The sequence below is a fragment of the Archocentrus centrarchus genome, chromosome 20 (genome assembly GCF_007364275.1).
Source record: "Archocentrus centrarchus isolate MPI-CPG fArcCen1 chromosome 20, fArcCen1, whole genome shotgun sequence".
Taxonomy (NCBI): Eukaryota; Metazoa; Chordata; class Actinopteri; order Cichliformes; family Cichlidae; genus Archocentrus; species Archocentrus centrarchus.
This window is the reverse complement of record NC_044365.1, coordinates 8350254-8366985: the sequence shown is the minus strand read 5'-3', so window position 1 is coordinate 8366985 and position 16732 is coordinate 8350254. Positions and strand designations below refer to the sequence as shown.

General features: G+C 41.3%; 1 protein-coding gene across 1 annotated transcript in view; it reads right to left on the bottom strand.

Moving 5' to 3' along the window:
* LOC115799905 (band 4.1-like protein 3) overlaps nt 1-16732 on the bottom strand; it is an 84723-nt gene that overhangs the window by 47351 nt on the left and 20640 nt on the right. Inside the window, 9 exon segments of the mRNA XM_030757199.1 lie at nt 1845-1932; nt 2456-2552; nt 2683-2737; nt 2740-2769; nt 2771-2807; nt 2902-2977; nt 3073-3115; nt 3192-3296; nt 3485-3664. Coding sequence (XP_030613059.1) covers nt 1845-1932; nt 2456-2552; nt 2683-2737; nt 2740-2769; nt 2771-2807; nt 2902-2977; nt 3073-3115; nt 3192-3296; nt 3485-3664 — 711 coding nt within the window.

Sequence of the window (16732 nt, the reverse complement as noted above, 5' to 3'; positions counted from 1 at the left end):
ATGTGATGCCCACGGATCTTCCTGAGCTCTCCCCATCATTCCTCGGTCCGGTCAATTCCTGCCTGTTCCCTGTGCTCACAAAGACTGTGAGTAAACCTGTTTAAACGTCATTTCTGCGTCCCGCGAGTCCACGTTCCACCCGGTTATGTGACATCAATTAAAATGATGTCACATAACCAGCTTCAGTGAGCTGTTTCAAATAACAGCTTACTGAAGCTTCACACAGAATGAAATCTCATTACATGAGATGACAACACACTACATATAAAAACCTACGCTTCAATCAAATTCAATATGTAAGTATGTTTATTTCCTTTCTACTTTATTTTTAGTTGACATTCTTTAAAGATGTGATTATTCCTCATACACATTTTCATGGGGAATCATTTTTATCATGCATCATTAAAATGTGTGCAGTAGAGCGTTAAAGAAAAGAAATTCCAACCTCTTTAATGTCCCACACACATTTTCCTCCATTACCAGTTAATTTGTCTGGACACTTTGTTAAGTTCTGTGAAATGACAACAGATATGACCATTTTTGCTTTTTTTTAATTTGCCAAAAAACATTTTTGCAACTTATTGATTCTTGTGATTGTTCTTCACTTCATCACAGAAACATGCAAAAATAATCAAAACTGAAGAGGCGAAAATAAACTCTGTGCTATTGTCAAAATCTTTGGCCATGATTGTATTATTTGTGAATCCATATCCATGTTTTTTTTAATGTTTGTATTATTCAACATGTTAATTGGATACAGGATTTTCTTAAGATACAGTAAATCTTTAATACTACATGTTATTATTCATCCACACACAGACATATTCATACCTATGGGCAATTTAGATTAATTAACCTAACCCCAGTAAGTGCATGTTTTTGGACTGTGGGAGGAAACCCACACAGACACAGGGAGAACATGCAAACTCCACACAGAGAAGCCAAGGTGGAATCGAACCCAGGCCTCCCCAGATGTGGCATTCTAACTGCGAGGCAGCAGTGCTAACCATCACGCCACTGTGCTGCCTGTTGTTGGTGGTATTATTATTATTAATTATTAATTATTATTATCAAAACAAAACAAGAACAAAACAAAACAAGTTCCCAATATTTCTTCTTATAAATATTTGTATGTTCTGTATCACTTTGTGCTGAAGTAAGCTGAACTTTAGCTTCATTTTCATTTTGTTTCACACAAACTAACTAACTAACTAATGATTATGCTTTCAAAGAATGCTTTCTAAATATGTGAATTAATCATGAATTGCTGTATTACTAGAAAATCTATTAAGAACATAATTTTGACACTTGTCTGAGTATTGCCACCTTTCCATTGTATTTGCAAATGCTTTATGATGCATATATAGTCCTCACTGTGTGACCTCATCTGTGGTGTGGGCTGGCTATAGCTCAAGAGGTAAAGCAGGTCACCTACTAATTGGAAGGGTGGTGGTACAATTCCTGGCTATTCCAGACTGTGTGCCAAAGTATCCTTGGGCAAGATACTGAACCCAAGTTGCTTTCCAGTGCAACCATTGGAGTAAGAATGTGTGTGAATGTTAGATAGAAAGCACTTAGCTGTAGGAGGAAGTGCTTGTGTGAATGAGGCATGTTGTATAAAGCGTGGTGAGTGCTCAAAGTAGAAAAGCCCTATATAAGAACCAGTCCATTTACCATTTACATAATACAGCTTCCTGAATTATCCATGACTTACAATATTAATGTTTATAAAACTGACAATTTGTGCAGTTGGAAAATGGAGGTCCAATATGGATTACTGATCACACCATGGTGATGATTTAGGGTAGAAACTGCAGCGCTTACAACCTAAACAGTGTCTTTACCTTTGCATGATGGAGGTCGACTCCATACATGGAAAGTTTCTTTACATTTTCCAGGAAGTGCATCTCTGCTTCAGCTGGAGTCATTCCTCTAAACACACATACACATACACATTAAAACTTCTGCTGCTCTGAATACGGACACAGTTTAGATAAAAATGCACTATATTGCCAAAAGTATACATTTGTCTGTCTTCACATGCTTCTGAATTTGAGTGAGCCATTCCATGAAGTTCTCTACGCACTGTTCTTGAGCTAATCTGAAGGTGACATGAAGTTTGGAGGTCTGTAGCACAAAGTTGGCAACCTCTTCACATTATGTGCCTCAGCATCTGCACACCCCACTCAAACACTTCATGGCTGAGCTGCTTTCATTCCCAATCACTTCCACTTCCACTTCTGGACTTGTTGCACAGGCGGCATCCAATCAGGGTACCAGACTGGAATTCACTGAGCTCCTGAGAGTGATTCATTCTTTCACAAATGTTTGTAGTAGCAGTCTGCAGGCCTAGGTGCGTGGTTTATACACCTGTGCCATGGAAGTGATGGAACACCAATGATGTGGATGGGTGAGTGAATACTTTTGGCAACATGGTGTATGTGAGGTGAAGAACCTGTAGGTTTTGTGGAGCTCCATGATCTTCTCTTCCATTTCTTTAGTTTGATTAGGAGCGAAGCATAATTCACTGATGTAGTCTGCACCACACTCATCTGAAATATGTAAACAAATTAGTGGTCAGAGAAACAGACTGGTGGGTCAGAGGGGAGGACAGGTGGTCTGCGTGAGAAAGAAATGTGGTCAGACGTGGTTGAGCAGAGTATAATGGGGCATATTGAGTACCAGGATCATAGTCTCCGAGCTCTGATTGGACCTGTGTAGGAGCCAAGGATGAATGTGAGTGGCAAATGAACAGGGAAGACGACCAGAAAACTATATCCTGCCTGAGCTGAAGACACAGGAAGTACCTGAAGGCAGACAAAAGATACTGACTTCATTATAGATAGAAAGAAGTGAGACATACATACTGTTTAGCTTTAATTGGCAGGTGTGTGAGCCTACCTGGTGATGTCCTCAGACAGCTGTGCAGGGTCTGGAGGGTAAAACTTTACATTAAAGGAGAAGTTCCAGGGAACACCTGCGAGACAGAAGGCAAGGAATCATGTAACACACAATTAACCTGACTGTACCTGTTTGACTGTTAAGTCACTATTCCTGCTGGACCACACTGACCTCTGACCTGCTTTTTCATCTCCTTTGCTGGATCCAACCAGTTCTACAATACAAGGTCAGAGGTTAGAAGGACAGGTGAACAGACAGTCAAATACACAGACAGGTGGACAGACAGATACCTTGTTGTTGTCAGCATCTCTGAAGGACAAAGCGAAGTAGTCTCTCTCTAGCAGGTTAATGTGTTCACAAACCTTCTCAAACAGCTGCAGACCTCGAGCTCGTTTCTAACCACAGACAGAAATGGTTTAGTGATTTTACAGGTTGGATTCACTGTCATAATCACTGATCCCTCAGTGCTAGCTCCCTCCTCACTGCCACGGCTGTTGTGGTTTTGTATCTTTTACTGGTCCTCCACCTGTCTTTACTTTTCCTCATCTCCACCCCCCCTTTACCCCGACCACAGCCCTCTCACCTCCACGGTGCAGGTGAACATGGACCCATCTAGTAGGGTCACTCTGGCCTGCATTGTTCTAAAGCTCAATGGGTTTCTAGCAGGAGAGCGAGCGATCCAACTACTCGATGACAGGTTACTGGCCGAGTCCTCAGCCAAGGAGCTCTGAGCTTGGCTCTGGGACACCCCACCCTTCTCTCCCTGAGGAAGCAGGAAGTGATGTCACATTTCACAGCAGTGCTGATGTCATGATGTTTAATGATTGACTTATAGTGTTCCTTCAGTTCTTTATGTTTTCACCTGTTTGGGTGTGGAGTGGTTGGCAGCTTCAGGAAAGATTCTGCCTCGTGGGCTGGGCTTCACCTAGCTCTGTCGTCATGGTGAGTCACCTGCCGCACATTAATAACATAGTTACCGTCAAAATTTGTGACATCACAGTTAAATAAAACATTGTTTGAATGTCAAATAAACATGGGGGTTTACACGGAGTAGTAATAAACATTATCATTACCATTCCTGCCTTCATCAGAGCAACTAAAAGGTATGTTTTGATTGACTTTATTACACTCGAAATCCATCATCTGCAACTCATCACAATATAATTGGACGCACTGAATAAAACTTGTAAATAGCTGTTGGGACTGTGGCTAAGTTAAAAAGACGTCCACTAATCGGAAGGCTTGACTGCAGTCAGGGATCATCTGTGAATGTGATGCACTGCGTTTAGCAGCCACTGATCTAATTTTCAAAGTGTAACAACGTGATGTGAAAACTATCCAGCTGTTCTATTACAAGTTCAACTAATGAGCCAGAGCTGAGAAACAAAACCATCAGTCAGTGCAGGTTCAAAGTGATGGAGAACAACTGCTCAGTGTTGATGTTTTCATCAGAAATAATCACCAGAGAAAAAAGAAAACCTGATTCAACAGAAAATTTGAATTTTATCAAATAACACCCGCCACCGCTCTCTGTCCCATCACACTGAACATCATGACCCCCATCCAGCTGTCAGGTGAAGGGTTGCCATGGCAACAGGAGGGAGCGGAGGGATGGATTAAGGCCGAAAGACAATCTGATGTAATCTGGTTTGGATTCTGACACACAATGGCGATGGTGGTGATGATGTTGTTTTTGTTATTTCCTTTATCAAATATACAGTCGTGAAAAAGGCCTGCATGACGTGCAGTATAAACAAGAAAGTTACTCCGCTAACGTTGAAATATTATGATATTCACATTATCTACGCTGAAAAAGAAATAAGTACCTGAATATAGTCAAAACAGAGCCAGAAAATGAGCTCAGACTGGACTGAAGATATTACTAAACTGTTCGGGGCCAACTTTTCACTATGACAGCAGACACAAGATACTGCTGATACTGTAGCTACTGTGTATTCTCTTATTGGCAGACAGATAGACCCCAGATGGTAAAATTAAATCTGACCCATGGAATCAGTTCATAAATAAAAACATATAATGCCCAACAACTGTACAGTTTTTGGCACTGGCACCACTGCCAAAACCAAATTTTATTTATGTGCCAATAAATGTTTTTGCAATTTGTGAAACCCTTGTGATTGTTTTTCCCTATATCACACAAATTTAAAAAATAATGTTTACAAAAATAATCAAAATAAAACAGAAGCTGCAATGAGCACGAAAACAAACTTTGTGACATTGTCAAAATGTTTGGGCATGACTGCAAATATTTGCATGTTTAGTGACACAAGAAAGATGCAAGAATGTGGGTGCAAGTCCATGAGACAAAGAGACATGTCTGTGTATTCATTAGATGCACTAATTAATTTTAAAAAATAAACTTTGTTTTTGCTGTCGAAGTTCTGCCGGGTAGTGGCCAAAGCAAAAACTCGGGTGTGGGAGGAGTTCGGTGAGGCTATGGAAAAAGACTTTCGGACGGCATCGAAACGATTCTGGCAAACTGTCAGGCGACTCACGAGGGGAAAGCAGTGCTTCACTCACACTGTTTATAGTGCGGGGGGGGTGCTGCTGACTTCAACTGAGGCTATAGTCGGACGGTGGAAGGAATACTTCGAGGACCTTCTGAATCCCACTGACACGCCTTCTGTAGTGGAAGCAGAGTCTGGGGATGAGGGGGATGACTTGACCATCACTGGGGGTGAGGTCACTGAGGTAGTTAAACAACTCCTTGGTGGCAGAGCCTCTGGGGTGGACGAGATTCGCCCTGAGTTCCTGAAGGCTCTGGATGTTGTAGGGCTGTCTTGGTTGACACGCCTCTGCAACATCGCGTGGAAATCTGGGGCAGTGCCATTGGATTGGCAGACCGGGGTGGTGGTCCCCATCTTTAAGAAGGGAGACCGGAGGGTGTGCTCCAACTTTCGGGGGATCACACTACTCAGCCTCCCCGGTAAGGTCTATGCCAGGGTGCTGGAAAGGAGGGTGCGTCCATTAGTCGAACCTCGGATTCAGGAGGAACAATGCGGTTTTCGTCCTGGTCGTGGAACGCTGGACCAGCTCTTTATCCTCTCAAGGATATTCGAGTGTGCGTGGGAGTTTGCCCCAACCAGTCTACATGTGCTTTGTGGACTTGGAGAAGGCATTCGACCGTGTCCCTCGGGGTGTCCTTTGGGGGGTTCTGCGGGAGTATGGGGTGTCTGGCCCATTGTTGCGGGCCATTCAGTCCTTGTACAACCACAGTGAGAGCTTGGTCCGTATAGCCGGTAATAAGTCGGATTCATTTCCTGTGGGTGTTGGACTCCGTCAGGGCTGCCCTTTGTCACCGATTCTGTTCATAATTTTTATGGACAGAATTCTAGGCGTAGCCAGGTGGCGGAAGGCTTCTTCCTTGGTGGCCTCAGAGTCTCATCTCTGCTTTTGCAGATGATTGCGGTTCTGTTGGCTTCATCAGGGGGGGGGCCTCCAGCTCGCAGTGGAACGGTTCGCAGCCGAGTGTGAAGCGGCTGGCATGAGAATCAGCACCTCTAAGTCTGAGGCCATGGTCCTCAGCCGGAAAAGGGTGGAGTGCCATCTCCGGCTCAGGAACGAGTTCTTGCCTCAAGTGGAGGAGTTCAAGTATCTCGGGGTCTTGTTCACGAGTGATGGGAGAAGGGAACGGGAGATCGACAGGCGGATCGGGGCTGCTTCTGCAGTGATGCGGACGCTGCACCGGTCCGTCGTGGTGAAGAGGGAGCTTAGCGTAAAAGCGAAGCTCTCGATTTACCGGTCGATCTACGTTCCTACCCTCACCTACGGTCACGAGCTTTGGGTAGTGACCGAAAGAATAAGATCGCGAATACAAGCGGCAGAAATGAGTTTCCTTCGAAGGGTGGCTGGCCTCTCCCTTAGAGATAAGGTGAGGAGTGCGGCCATCCGGGAGGGGCTCAGAGTAGAGCCGCTGCTCCTCCACATCGAAAGGAGCCAGTTGAGGTGGCTCGGGCATCTGATTAGGATGCCTCCTGACCGCCTCCTGGGTGAGGTGTTCCGGGCATGTCCCACCGGGAGGAGGCCCCGTGGTAGACCCAGGACACGCTGGAGAGATTATGTATCTCAGCTGGCCTGGGAACGCCTTGGGGTCCCTCCGGATGAGCTGGAGGAGGTGGCTGGGGAGAGGGAAGCCTGGGCTTCTCTGCTTAGGCTTCTGCCCCCCGCGACCCGGCCCCGGATAAGCGGAAGAAAATGGATGGATGGATGGATGGATGGAAACTTTGGTTTTTGAAGCTTAAGAAGTTTCATTGTTCAAGGTTCATTGTTTTTCAACAAAGGTTATTCTGGGATGGATATATTTTTTTCTCCATGACACATTAACAAAACTCAAATAAGTTTAATAATTTACTTTTTTATGTATAACTGTATCACTTTATCCAAACTGCTCTGGATTTTTTCTGTTACAGTGGTGGTGTTGTACTGGACTCATGCTGACACTGCCCTGAATATTCTCTGTAAACAGGAAGGATAAAAAATTGAACTGCTGCAGAGGAAAAAACAGAGCCAGCCAGAGATGACCGAGTCGGTTGATGCACAATGTGGTGACTAGTTTGGAAAATTTACAAATTACTATACATTTGCAGAGATAGTAAAAGTGCAAAAATGGATGTCCACAACCTAAGGAAGCACTTAAAATCAGCTCATAGTGCCAGTCATCCTTCTTTTTTTTGTAATTACCATACATCAATTTTCTGCTGCATATCCAGGCCAGGTCTCAACAGTCTAAGCAGAAATGCCCAAACCTCCCTCTCCATGCTCACCTCCTCCAGCTGTTCTGGGGGTACACTAACATGTTTCCAGGCTAGCGAAGAGATATAATCTCTCCAGCATGTCCTGGGTCAGCTCCAGGGGCATCCTCATGTGCTACATGCCAGAAAAACCTCACCTAGGTAGCACCCAGGAGGCATCCTATTCAGAGGGGGCTCAGAGAGGCCACAAACCCCTTCGACTGACTCCTTTCGATGTGGACGAGTAGCAGCTCTACTCTGAGCCCCTCTCGAGCGCGTCCTGGGTCTACCCAGGCCTCCTACCAGTAGGACATGCCTGAAGCACCTTACCCAGGAGGCACCCGAGTCAGATGAAGGGACATAGGCTGACAGCTTCACACAACTCTCTCTTCACCACAACTGACCATTACAGCATCCGCATCACTACAGACATGGCCTCAATCCACCTGTCAATCTCTCGCTCCCCTCTTGAGCTCCTCCACTTGAGGGAGCAACTCTTCCTTGACCTGGAGTGGGCATTCCACCCTTCTGAACAGAATCAGTGACAAGGGCAGCCCTGGTGGAACAAGTGTAATATTCTATTCTATCTATTCTATTCTATTCTATTCTATTCTATTCTTATTCTATTCTATTCTATTCTATTCTTTTCTTTTCTATTCAATATATTTATATAGCACCAATTCACAACAACTGTTACCTCAAGGCATTTTATATTTCTACAATATTAGAAAAAAATCACAACAATCAGATGACCCTCTATGAGCAAGCACCTGATGACAGGAAAAACTCCCTTTTAACAAGATGAAAACTACGACCAGTTGGGGGTGAGGGGGAGACCAGAGAGAGAGACCAGACAAAAGACCCAGTATGGGGAAAAGAGCCAGACTTTAATAATTACTAATGAGTAAATGCCGTAGTGGTATATAAATACACAGGGAGCGAAAAGCCCCCAAGCAGTCTAGGGCTATAGCAAAATAACTAATGGATGGTTCAGGGTCACCTGTTCCAGCCCGAACTATAAGCTTTATCAGAAAGGAACATTTTAAGCTTTGCCATAGCTGTAGCTCAGGAATTAGAGCAGGTCCTCAATTATTCAGGAGGTTGGTGGTTCAATCCTTGGCTGCGCCAGGCTGCATGCATCCTTGGGCACTGAACCCCAAGTTGCTCTCTGATGCATCCATCAGAGTTGGCTAGAAAGCACTTGGGAATATTAAAAAGTGCTTGCATGAATGTGTGTGAATGGATGAATAAACCATGTTATAGAAAGCACTTTGAGTAGTGAGTAGAAAGCATGATATAAGAACCAGATAATTTACCCTAATTGTTAAAGTAGAGCGAGTGTCTGTCTCTCAAATCCAAACTGGGAGCTGGTTCCATAGAGAAGCCTGATAGCTGAAGGCGCTGCCTCCCATTCTACTTTTGAGAACCACAAGTGAGCCAGCAGTCTGAGAGCGAAGTGTTCTGTTAGGCTAATAAGACACTATGAGATTTTTAAGATATGACAGGGACTGATTATTCAAGATTTTGTATGTGAGAAGAAGGATTTTAAAAGTCAATTCTGAATTTTATAGGGAGCCAATGAAGAGAAGCTAATATGAGACAAATATGGTCTCTCTAGTCTCTCTTCTAGTCCCAGTTAGTATTCTCACTGCAGCATTCTGGATCAACTAAAGACTTTTCAGGGAGCTTTTAGAGTGACCTGATAGTAATGAATTACAATAGTCCAGCCTAGAGGTAATAAGTGCATGAACTAGCTTTTCAGTATCATTCTGAGACAAGACGTTTCTAATTTTGCAAAAATGAAAACATGAAAGCAGTCCTACATATTTATTTAATGTGCATACTGAAGGACATATCCTGATCAAAAAGGAATCTGAGAGACCTTCAGAAAGGAAATTTAGAAGTAGGAAATTAGAGGTCATCCAGGTCTTTATGTCCTTAAAGACATACCTGTAGTTTAATTATAATGCTCAAAAAGATTAAAGGAACAATTTGAAAACACATCAGATCTCAATGGTTAAAAAAAAAATCATACTGATGTGCACTGGATAATGTGTTAGGAATGAAAGCATTGTTTGATGAAAATTAAAGCTATCAACCTACACAAGGCTGAATTCAAAGACACCCCAAAAATCAAAGTGTAAACATGATGTGGCAGGCTAGTCTATTTTGTCAAAATTTCATTGCAACAAAAAATGGTGCAGTCTATGGTGTACCTAATGGTAGTCAGGGTGCCACTGCCTAACATGTAGAGGTCAGTGTGACCCTCCATAGACACAGCAAACCTTCTGGCAATGCCACGTATTGATGTGCCATCTTGGAGGAGTTGGACTACCTGTACAACCTCTGTAGGGTCCAGGTATCACCTCATGCTACCAGTAGTAACACTGACCCGAGCCAAATGCAAAACTAGTGAAACAACAGTCAGAAAATATGAGGGAAAAAATGTCAGTGGCCTCCACCTGTAAAACAATTCCTGTTTTGGGGGTTGTCTCATTGTTGCCCCTCTAGTGCACCTGTTATTAATTTCATTAACACCAAAGCAGCTGAAACTGATTAACAGCCCCATCTGCTACTTAACTGACCAGATCAATATCCCACAAATTTAATTGATTTGATGCTATAGTCTGATTAAAATGTTTTTTTGAGCAGTATTGTTGATTTGTATCATCTGTATTAATGGATAACTAAAGTTGTGGATCATTTCCATAGCAATTAAAATGTATCCAGTGTTTTCTAACAATATTGCCTAAGGGAGGCATTATAAAGTAGAAAGTATTGGACCCAACACCCAAGGTTAGAAATCGATCTATAATTAGCTAAGACAGCTGGATCAAGTTTAGGGTATTTAAGTAATGTAATGGTAATCGTTTAATTACTGCCACCCTTAAAGTCAGTTAAGGTTAAATGAATACTTGGCTACACAGAGCTCTGACTGTATCAGCCTGACTACAATGCTGAAACAAATACACGGCTGTTTCTGTTTTTCTTAATCAGTGGTAAGATGTTCTGTCTTTACTGAAGTCTTTTTTATAGAGTTACAAACGATTATTCCAAGTCAAATAATGATCCTCTATATTAGTGCAACACCATTTCCTTTCTAGGTAACAGGTTATCTGTTTTAAAGTGCATGTTTGTGAGTTAGACTAGGGAGTCAAGCATCTCTGATCCGTTTCCTTCACAGTATAGTGAGGATGTATTAACAAGATAATCGGCGTCTGTGGAGGCAGAGTTTAGGTAGCTGCTCTACCTGCATCGTGTTGGCACGTGGCAGTGAAGAAGATAACAGTGGAGGAATCACTTCCTTAAACTTAGTTACAGCACTTTCAGAAAGATAACTAGTGTAATGAAATCCCTGTGTAATCCACTATTGCAAAATGAAATGTTATTAAAAAAAATGGTCTGACAAAAGAGTTTTTTTTGGAAATACTGTTAAATGTTCAGTTTCTCATTGCAATGAGTGAAATCATTAAACCTTTGAAAGATACCAGTTCAGTTAAAGAGGGGTTGAGGCTGTCATGGATGTTAAAATCACCTGCAATAATTATTTTATTAGAACTGAGCACTAAATCTGATTTTAAAAAAAAGTCAGAGAAATCAGAAATTCTGAATAAAAGCCCGTTTTCCAGTTAGGGTGGGTGAGGCACAGAGTCCGGCATTCAAATGAATTACAGCTATGGCTGTCTTTGGTTGATTAATGAGCTAATAATAAGAATAAAAATTTACTTCATTGTGTATAACTGTATCTTATCCAAACTACTCTGGATTTTCTTCTGTAATAATGTTGTTGTACAGGACTCCGTGTTAACAGTTGTCCTTAATATTCCTGTCCAGGAAGGACAAAAAATTTTAACACTTCAGTACAACACATCACTTAACCACGATCTCGCTAATGATACATAATTGAATGTACAGACTTGATCAGCGGTTACATTTATAGCAGAGCTGTTGTGCTGAATTGGAATAGTTTGCACAGATCGGCGTGCCTAATAAAGTGACACCTTTCACAGTATCAGCTGATTCATCGAATCTGCAGCCAGCATCCACAGATAATACCCACAGACACAGCGCGCGGCTCTTGTTTAATATATACCACATTAATTGGGGATTTATTGCTGATGTTATATATAAAAAGAATTCTATAACCTACGGCGGCAGTTTCCGGTTGTCGCGTGTCCCGGCGTGTTTGAGTCTTTGTGGTCCTGCAGCAAGAAACAAACACACACCAACATACACACCCTGAGCTGCAGTGTGATCAAGTAGTAATGATGCTCTTTCTCTCTGTCTCACTGATCGATAACAAACTGCTCATCATTTCAATTATTGATCACTGCTCAGTAATCTCTATTCTTTCTCATGCCTCTTTTAAGTAAATCATCCCATCATCTTTACCTGTCCTGTGCAGGACGTTCACCCTCTTCCTCCCGATAACGGACTGCCTTTTTTCTGATCACGTCACCTCTCACTACGACACACCGAGCTGCCGATCGGTGACGTCATGACGCAAGGTGTGGATCAGATCCGATTTTTCTATTTAATTCATCTTTATTTTATTTTTTTTTAAATAAAAGCTGAACAGTGTCGAGCGCTAAGGGTGCCAAAATGAAATGGCTAAAAACGTTGTTAAATATTTTTATTTTAAAACAGATAATTTGTTTATTTCTGGAGCAGGTCTGATATCCCTCTTCAGGATAACAGGACCCAGTGCTGGTCCAGATGTTTCTGCTCCAGGTGAAAATGCTCTCACTTCCCTCTGTGCAATAAAATATTTCAATGTTAGTTTTAACATTAAAATATTATATTTATTTAAAATAAACAAGTATAAAACATCTGAATATCAGGAAATAAGCAAAAGACGCAGTTCAAAATATAGTGAAAGTACTCCAGTAAGACATTAAGATTGAGTAAAACTATCCAGTTATGAAGCGTAACTATAATCTCAGCCAAACCAAAAAAGCCAAAACTCTGACATAAACCATGCATCACCCGTTAGATATAACTTAAACAAATTATATCGTGTTTAGTCTCCACTGAGAAGGGAGAGTCAGCAGGGGGTTTGAAAACAGCGTGTCAGAAGCAGGCTGTTCGTCACAGGTATCATTACCTCCAACTGCTCGGTCAGCTGAGGGCTGACAAGGCAGGCTGGCTGTTAGGCTAGCATGGCCTGACATCTGCAAAAATGTCAGAACACCTTTGGAAAGAGGCTCTATTTTGACAAACTGACCAGATATGTTAAGATTACAGCACTATGTTCTTGCCTAAAGAAATATTAAAAGTGTATTTGGTGACACAGAACCAGCAGGATTTCAAAAGGTTGCTTACTCTTTGGGACACTCCCTTCCAATATTGTCATTTGGGATTTTGTTCAAAATGCATTCTGAGATACCTGGCTGCCCCAAGTCCACTGCATTACTCCATTATATGGGTTCAATTTTACTGGACTTGCTGTGCAGGGTAACCAATCAGATGTTAGGGTCTGCTGATGAGCTACAGTGACAGTTTAAATTATTTCATGATGCACTGGAGCACAGGAACCATTAAATAATTAAATTAATAATTAAATAATCAAATTTAATCCATCCATTCTCTTCCACTTGTTAAGGGTCGTGGGGGGCCGGGGCCATTCCCAGCTGTCACAGGGTGGAAGGCAGGGTACACCCTGTACAGGTCACCAGCCTGTCTCAAGTAATCAAATTAAATTTTAAATAAAATGAATTTAATCATTTTAATAAATTAATTACATATTTCATTAATTATTTAATAATGTGGGGAGTTGTTTCATTCTGGCATTAAATTGAAATAATTATTTAACAATGCATTTATTTATTACATTTTGGTACTTTTGACACACCATAAAGAAGAGTGATAATATCAAATATGACAAATATGTGCTTATTTATACATTTTGTAACTTACATTGTTTTGGATATTTGTAAACATAAAATACTTTTTTTCTTTTTGTTATTTGGTTTTACTAATATTCAGTTTTAAATATGTGTACTTAATTATTCTGAACTAGCCTGGTCTGAGACGTTCCTAAAGTTATTCACTAAGTAAAAACAAATTGTGTGTGAAACGTTTGTATGTACTGTTCAAGCACACACACGTTTCTATGCAATATTTGAGAATGAGGCCAAGTGAGTGCATTCTCACAAACAGCATCAGTGCGCGTTTGGCTGTGGGGGAATCGCTGCAACGTGTTGTTAAAACTACAGAGAGAATATCGGCTCTAACCTACCCTCCATGGACACAGTGGTCAATACCAGCCAGTTCACTCGATGTTAAGGTCAGAAACATTAGGGGCATGTGCAGCTGGAGCATTGTATTGTATTGCAGTGTCAGCACAAACAAGTCGTACTGAATCTATTTCGAAGTGCTGGGTTCTGTGCATAGACTGTAAACAAACGATGGACTTAGCTGCCAGGTCTGGAAAATGAAGCCAAGTCCCTGAAACCCGCATTCTCTCTAATGGCCACCAAGGGGCAGTTCATCTGGCTGCAAATGTCTGATTGTATTAAAGTCTATGAGAAAACAACGTCAGCTTGATTTAATACTTCAGTGAAACTCTGAAAGCTAAAAGCTCTTGGCTACCTTCTGCATTAAGTACTGCATAATTTTAAATAGAATCTAAAATATATAAATAAAGATATTATTATTTACTGTTAAATCAAATTTGTGTGTAGGGCATGCATTCTGGTCTGCTACTGCTTTTTAAAATCACTGTCTTGCATATAAAATGCCTGGCTCTGCAAGATGCTCCTAAAAACTCAAATATACCTGTACTGCTCTATATCTGTGCAAATTCTAAATCAATACAATCTGAATCTATAAAATAATCTATAATATATAGTGGCTTGCAAGAGTATTCATACCCCTTGAACTTTTCCATATTTTGTCACATTACAACCACAAACATAAATATATTTCACTGGAATTTAATGTGAAAGACCAACACAAAGTGGTATACAATTGTGAAGTGCAAAGAAAATTATACATGATTCAAAACATTTTTTACAAATAAAAAACTGAAAAGTGTGGTGTGCAAAAGTATTCAGCCCCCTTTTCTCTGAGTGCAACCAATTGCATTCAGAAGTTGCCTGATGACTGCTAATGACTAAAAAGAGTCCACCTGTCCACAGGACAACTATTAGTCATGCACTGCACAAATGTGGTGTTTATGGAAGAGTGGCAAGAAGAAAGCCACTGTTAAAAGAAAACCATAAAAAGTCCCGTTTGCAGTTTGCCAGAAGCCATGTTGGGGACACAGCAAACATGTGGAACAAGGTGATTTGGTCAGATGAGAACAAAATTGAACTTTTTGGCCAAAATGCAAAACTCTATGTATGGCGGAGAATTAACACTGCACATCACTCTGAACACACCATCCCCACTGTCATATATGGTGGTGGCAGCATCATGCTCTGGGGCTGCTTCTTTTCAGCAAGGACAGGGAAGTTGGTCAGAGTTGATGGGAAGATGGATGGAGCCAAATACAGGGCGATCTTGGAAGAAAACCTGTTGGAGTCTGCAAAAGACTTGAGACTGGGGCGGAGGTTCACCTTCCAGCAGGACAACGACCCTAAACATAAAGCCAGGGCTACAATGGAACGGTTTAAATGGTAAATGGTAAATGGTAAATGGACTAGCTCTTATATAGCGCTTTTCTACTCAGCCAGAGCACTCAAAGCGCTATTACAACATGTTTACATTCACCCATGCACTCCCATTCATACAAGCACTTCCATGTTTGCTAAGCTAAGTGCTTTTTAATTAACTATCATTCACACACATTCATACTCCGACGGGACGGTCGGAGAGCAACTTGGGGTTAAGTATCTTGCCCAAGGATACATTGGCATGTAGCCTGGAGTAGCCAGGAATCGAACCGCTGACCTTCTGACCTTCTGTCAGTCAAAGTCCAGTCAAAGTCCAGACCTAAACCCAATCGAGAATTTGTGGCAAGATCTGAAAACTGCTGTTCACAAAAGCTCTCCATCTAATCTGACTGAGCTTGAGCTGTATTGCAAAGAAGAATGGGAAAAATTTCAGTCACTAGATGTGCAAAGCTGGTGGAGACATACCCTAAAAGACTTGCAGCTGTAATTGCAGCAAAAGGTGGTTCCACAAAGTATTGACTCAGGGGGCTCAATACTTTTGCACACCGCACTTTTCAGTTTTTCATTTGTAAAAAATGTTTTGAATCATGTATAATTTTCTTTGCACTTCACAATTGTACACCACTGTGTGTTGGTCTTTCACATTAAAGTCCAGTGAAATATATTTATGTTTGTGGTTGTAATGTGACAAAATATGGAAAAGTTCAAGGGGTTTGAATACTTTTGCAAGCCACTGTATGCCCCATAACAGTTCAGAACAGTTCTTTCAAAATAAAATTCCTTGTCTCTGTAAGGTGCAGCAGAAGAGATGGGAACATGAAAGATGATGAAATGAATTGTAACTAAGTGAAAACTTCACAGCTGCCATGGAAGAAAACTTGTCTGTACGTGTGTGTGTGTGTGTGTGTGTGTGTGTGTGTGTGTGTGTTTTACTTACCGATAAATTTGAAACAGGAAGTGATCAGTCCAGACAAAAGAAAAGGAAAAAATATGTAATTAAGTATTTATTCATTTAGGTTAAAACACAAAATATTGTTATTAAAACTCAAAAGAATCAGTAAAACTCTTAAAATGTATTCAAAGTGTTTTTGATGTTGGTTAAGCTGCTGTTGATCCAAAAATCCCCTCTTCTCACAAGTCTGGTTTCAGCTCTGTCCATTCAGTAAGGGTTGTCATAACAATTGTTGTCATCAATTGTAAAAAAAAAAAAAAAAAAAAAAAAAACTTTTCTTGTCATGCATACAATCCAACAAAAGGATATTAACATAAACGTCCAAGTGAGGAAGTGGTGGGTTAAATCAGCCAGGGCAGACTAGCACAAAATTACAGTTCATGCACCAACTATGTTGTCTTTGAAAGCAGCAAATGTCATGGGTGGTGATTGACAGGTTCACAGGGTTATGTGCACACTCACCCAATATATAATGGATAAATGGATAAAAGATTAAGTATGTAACAAGTGCA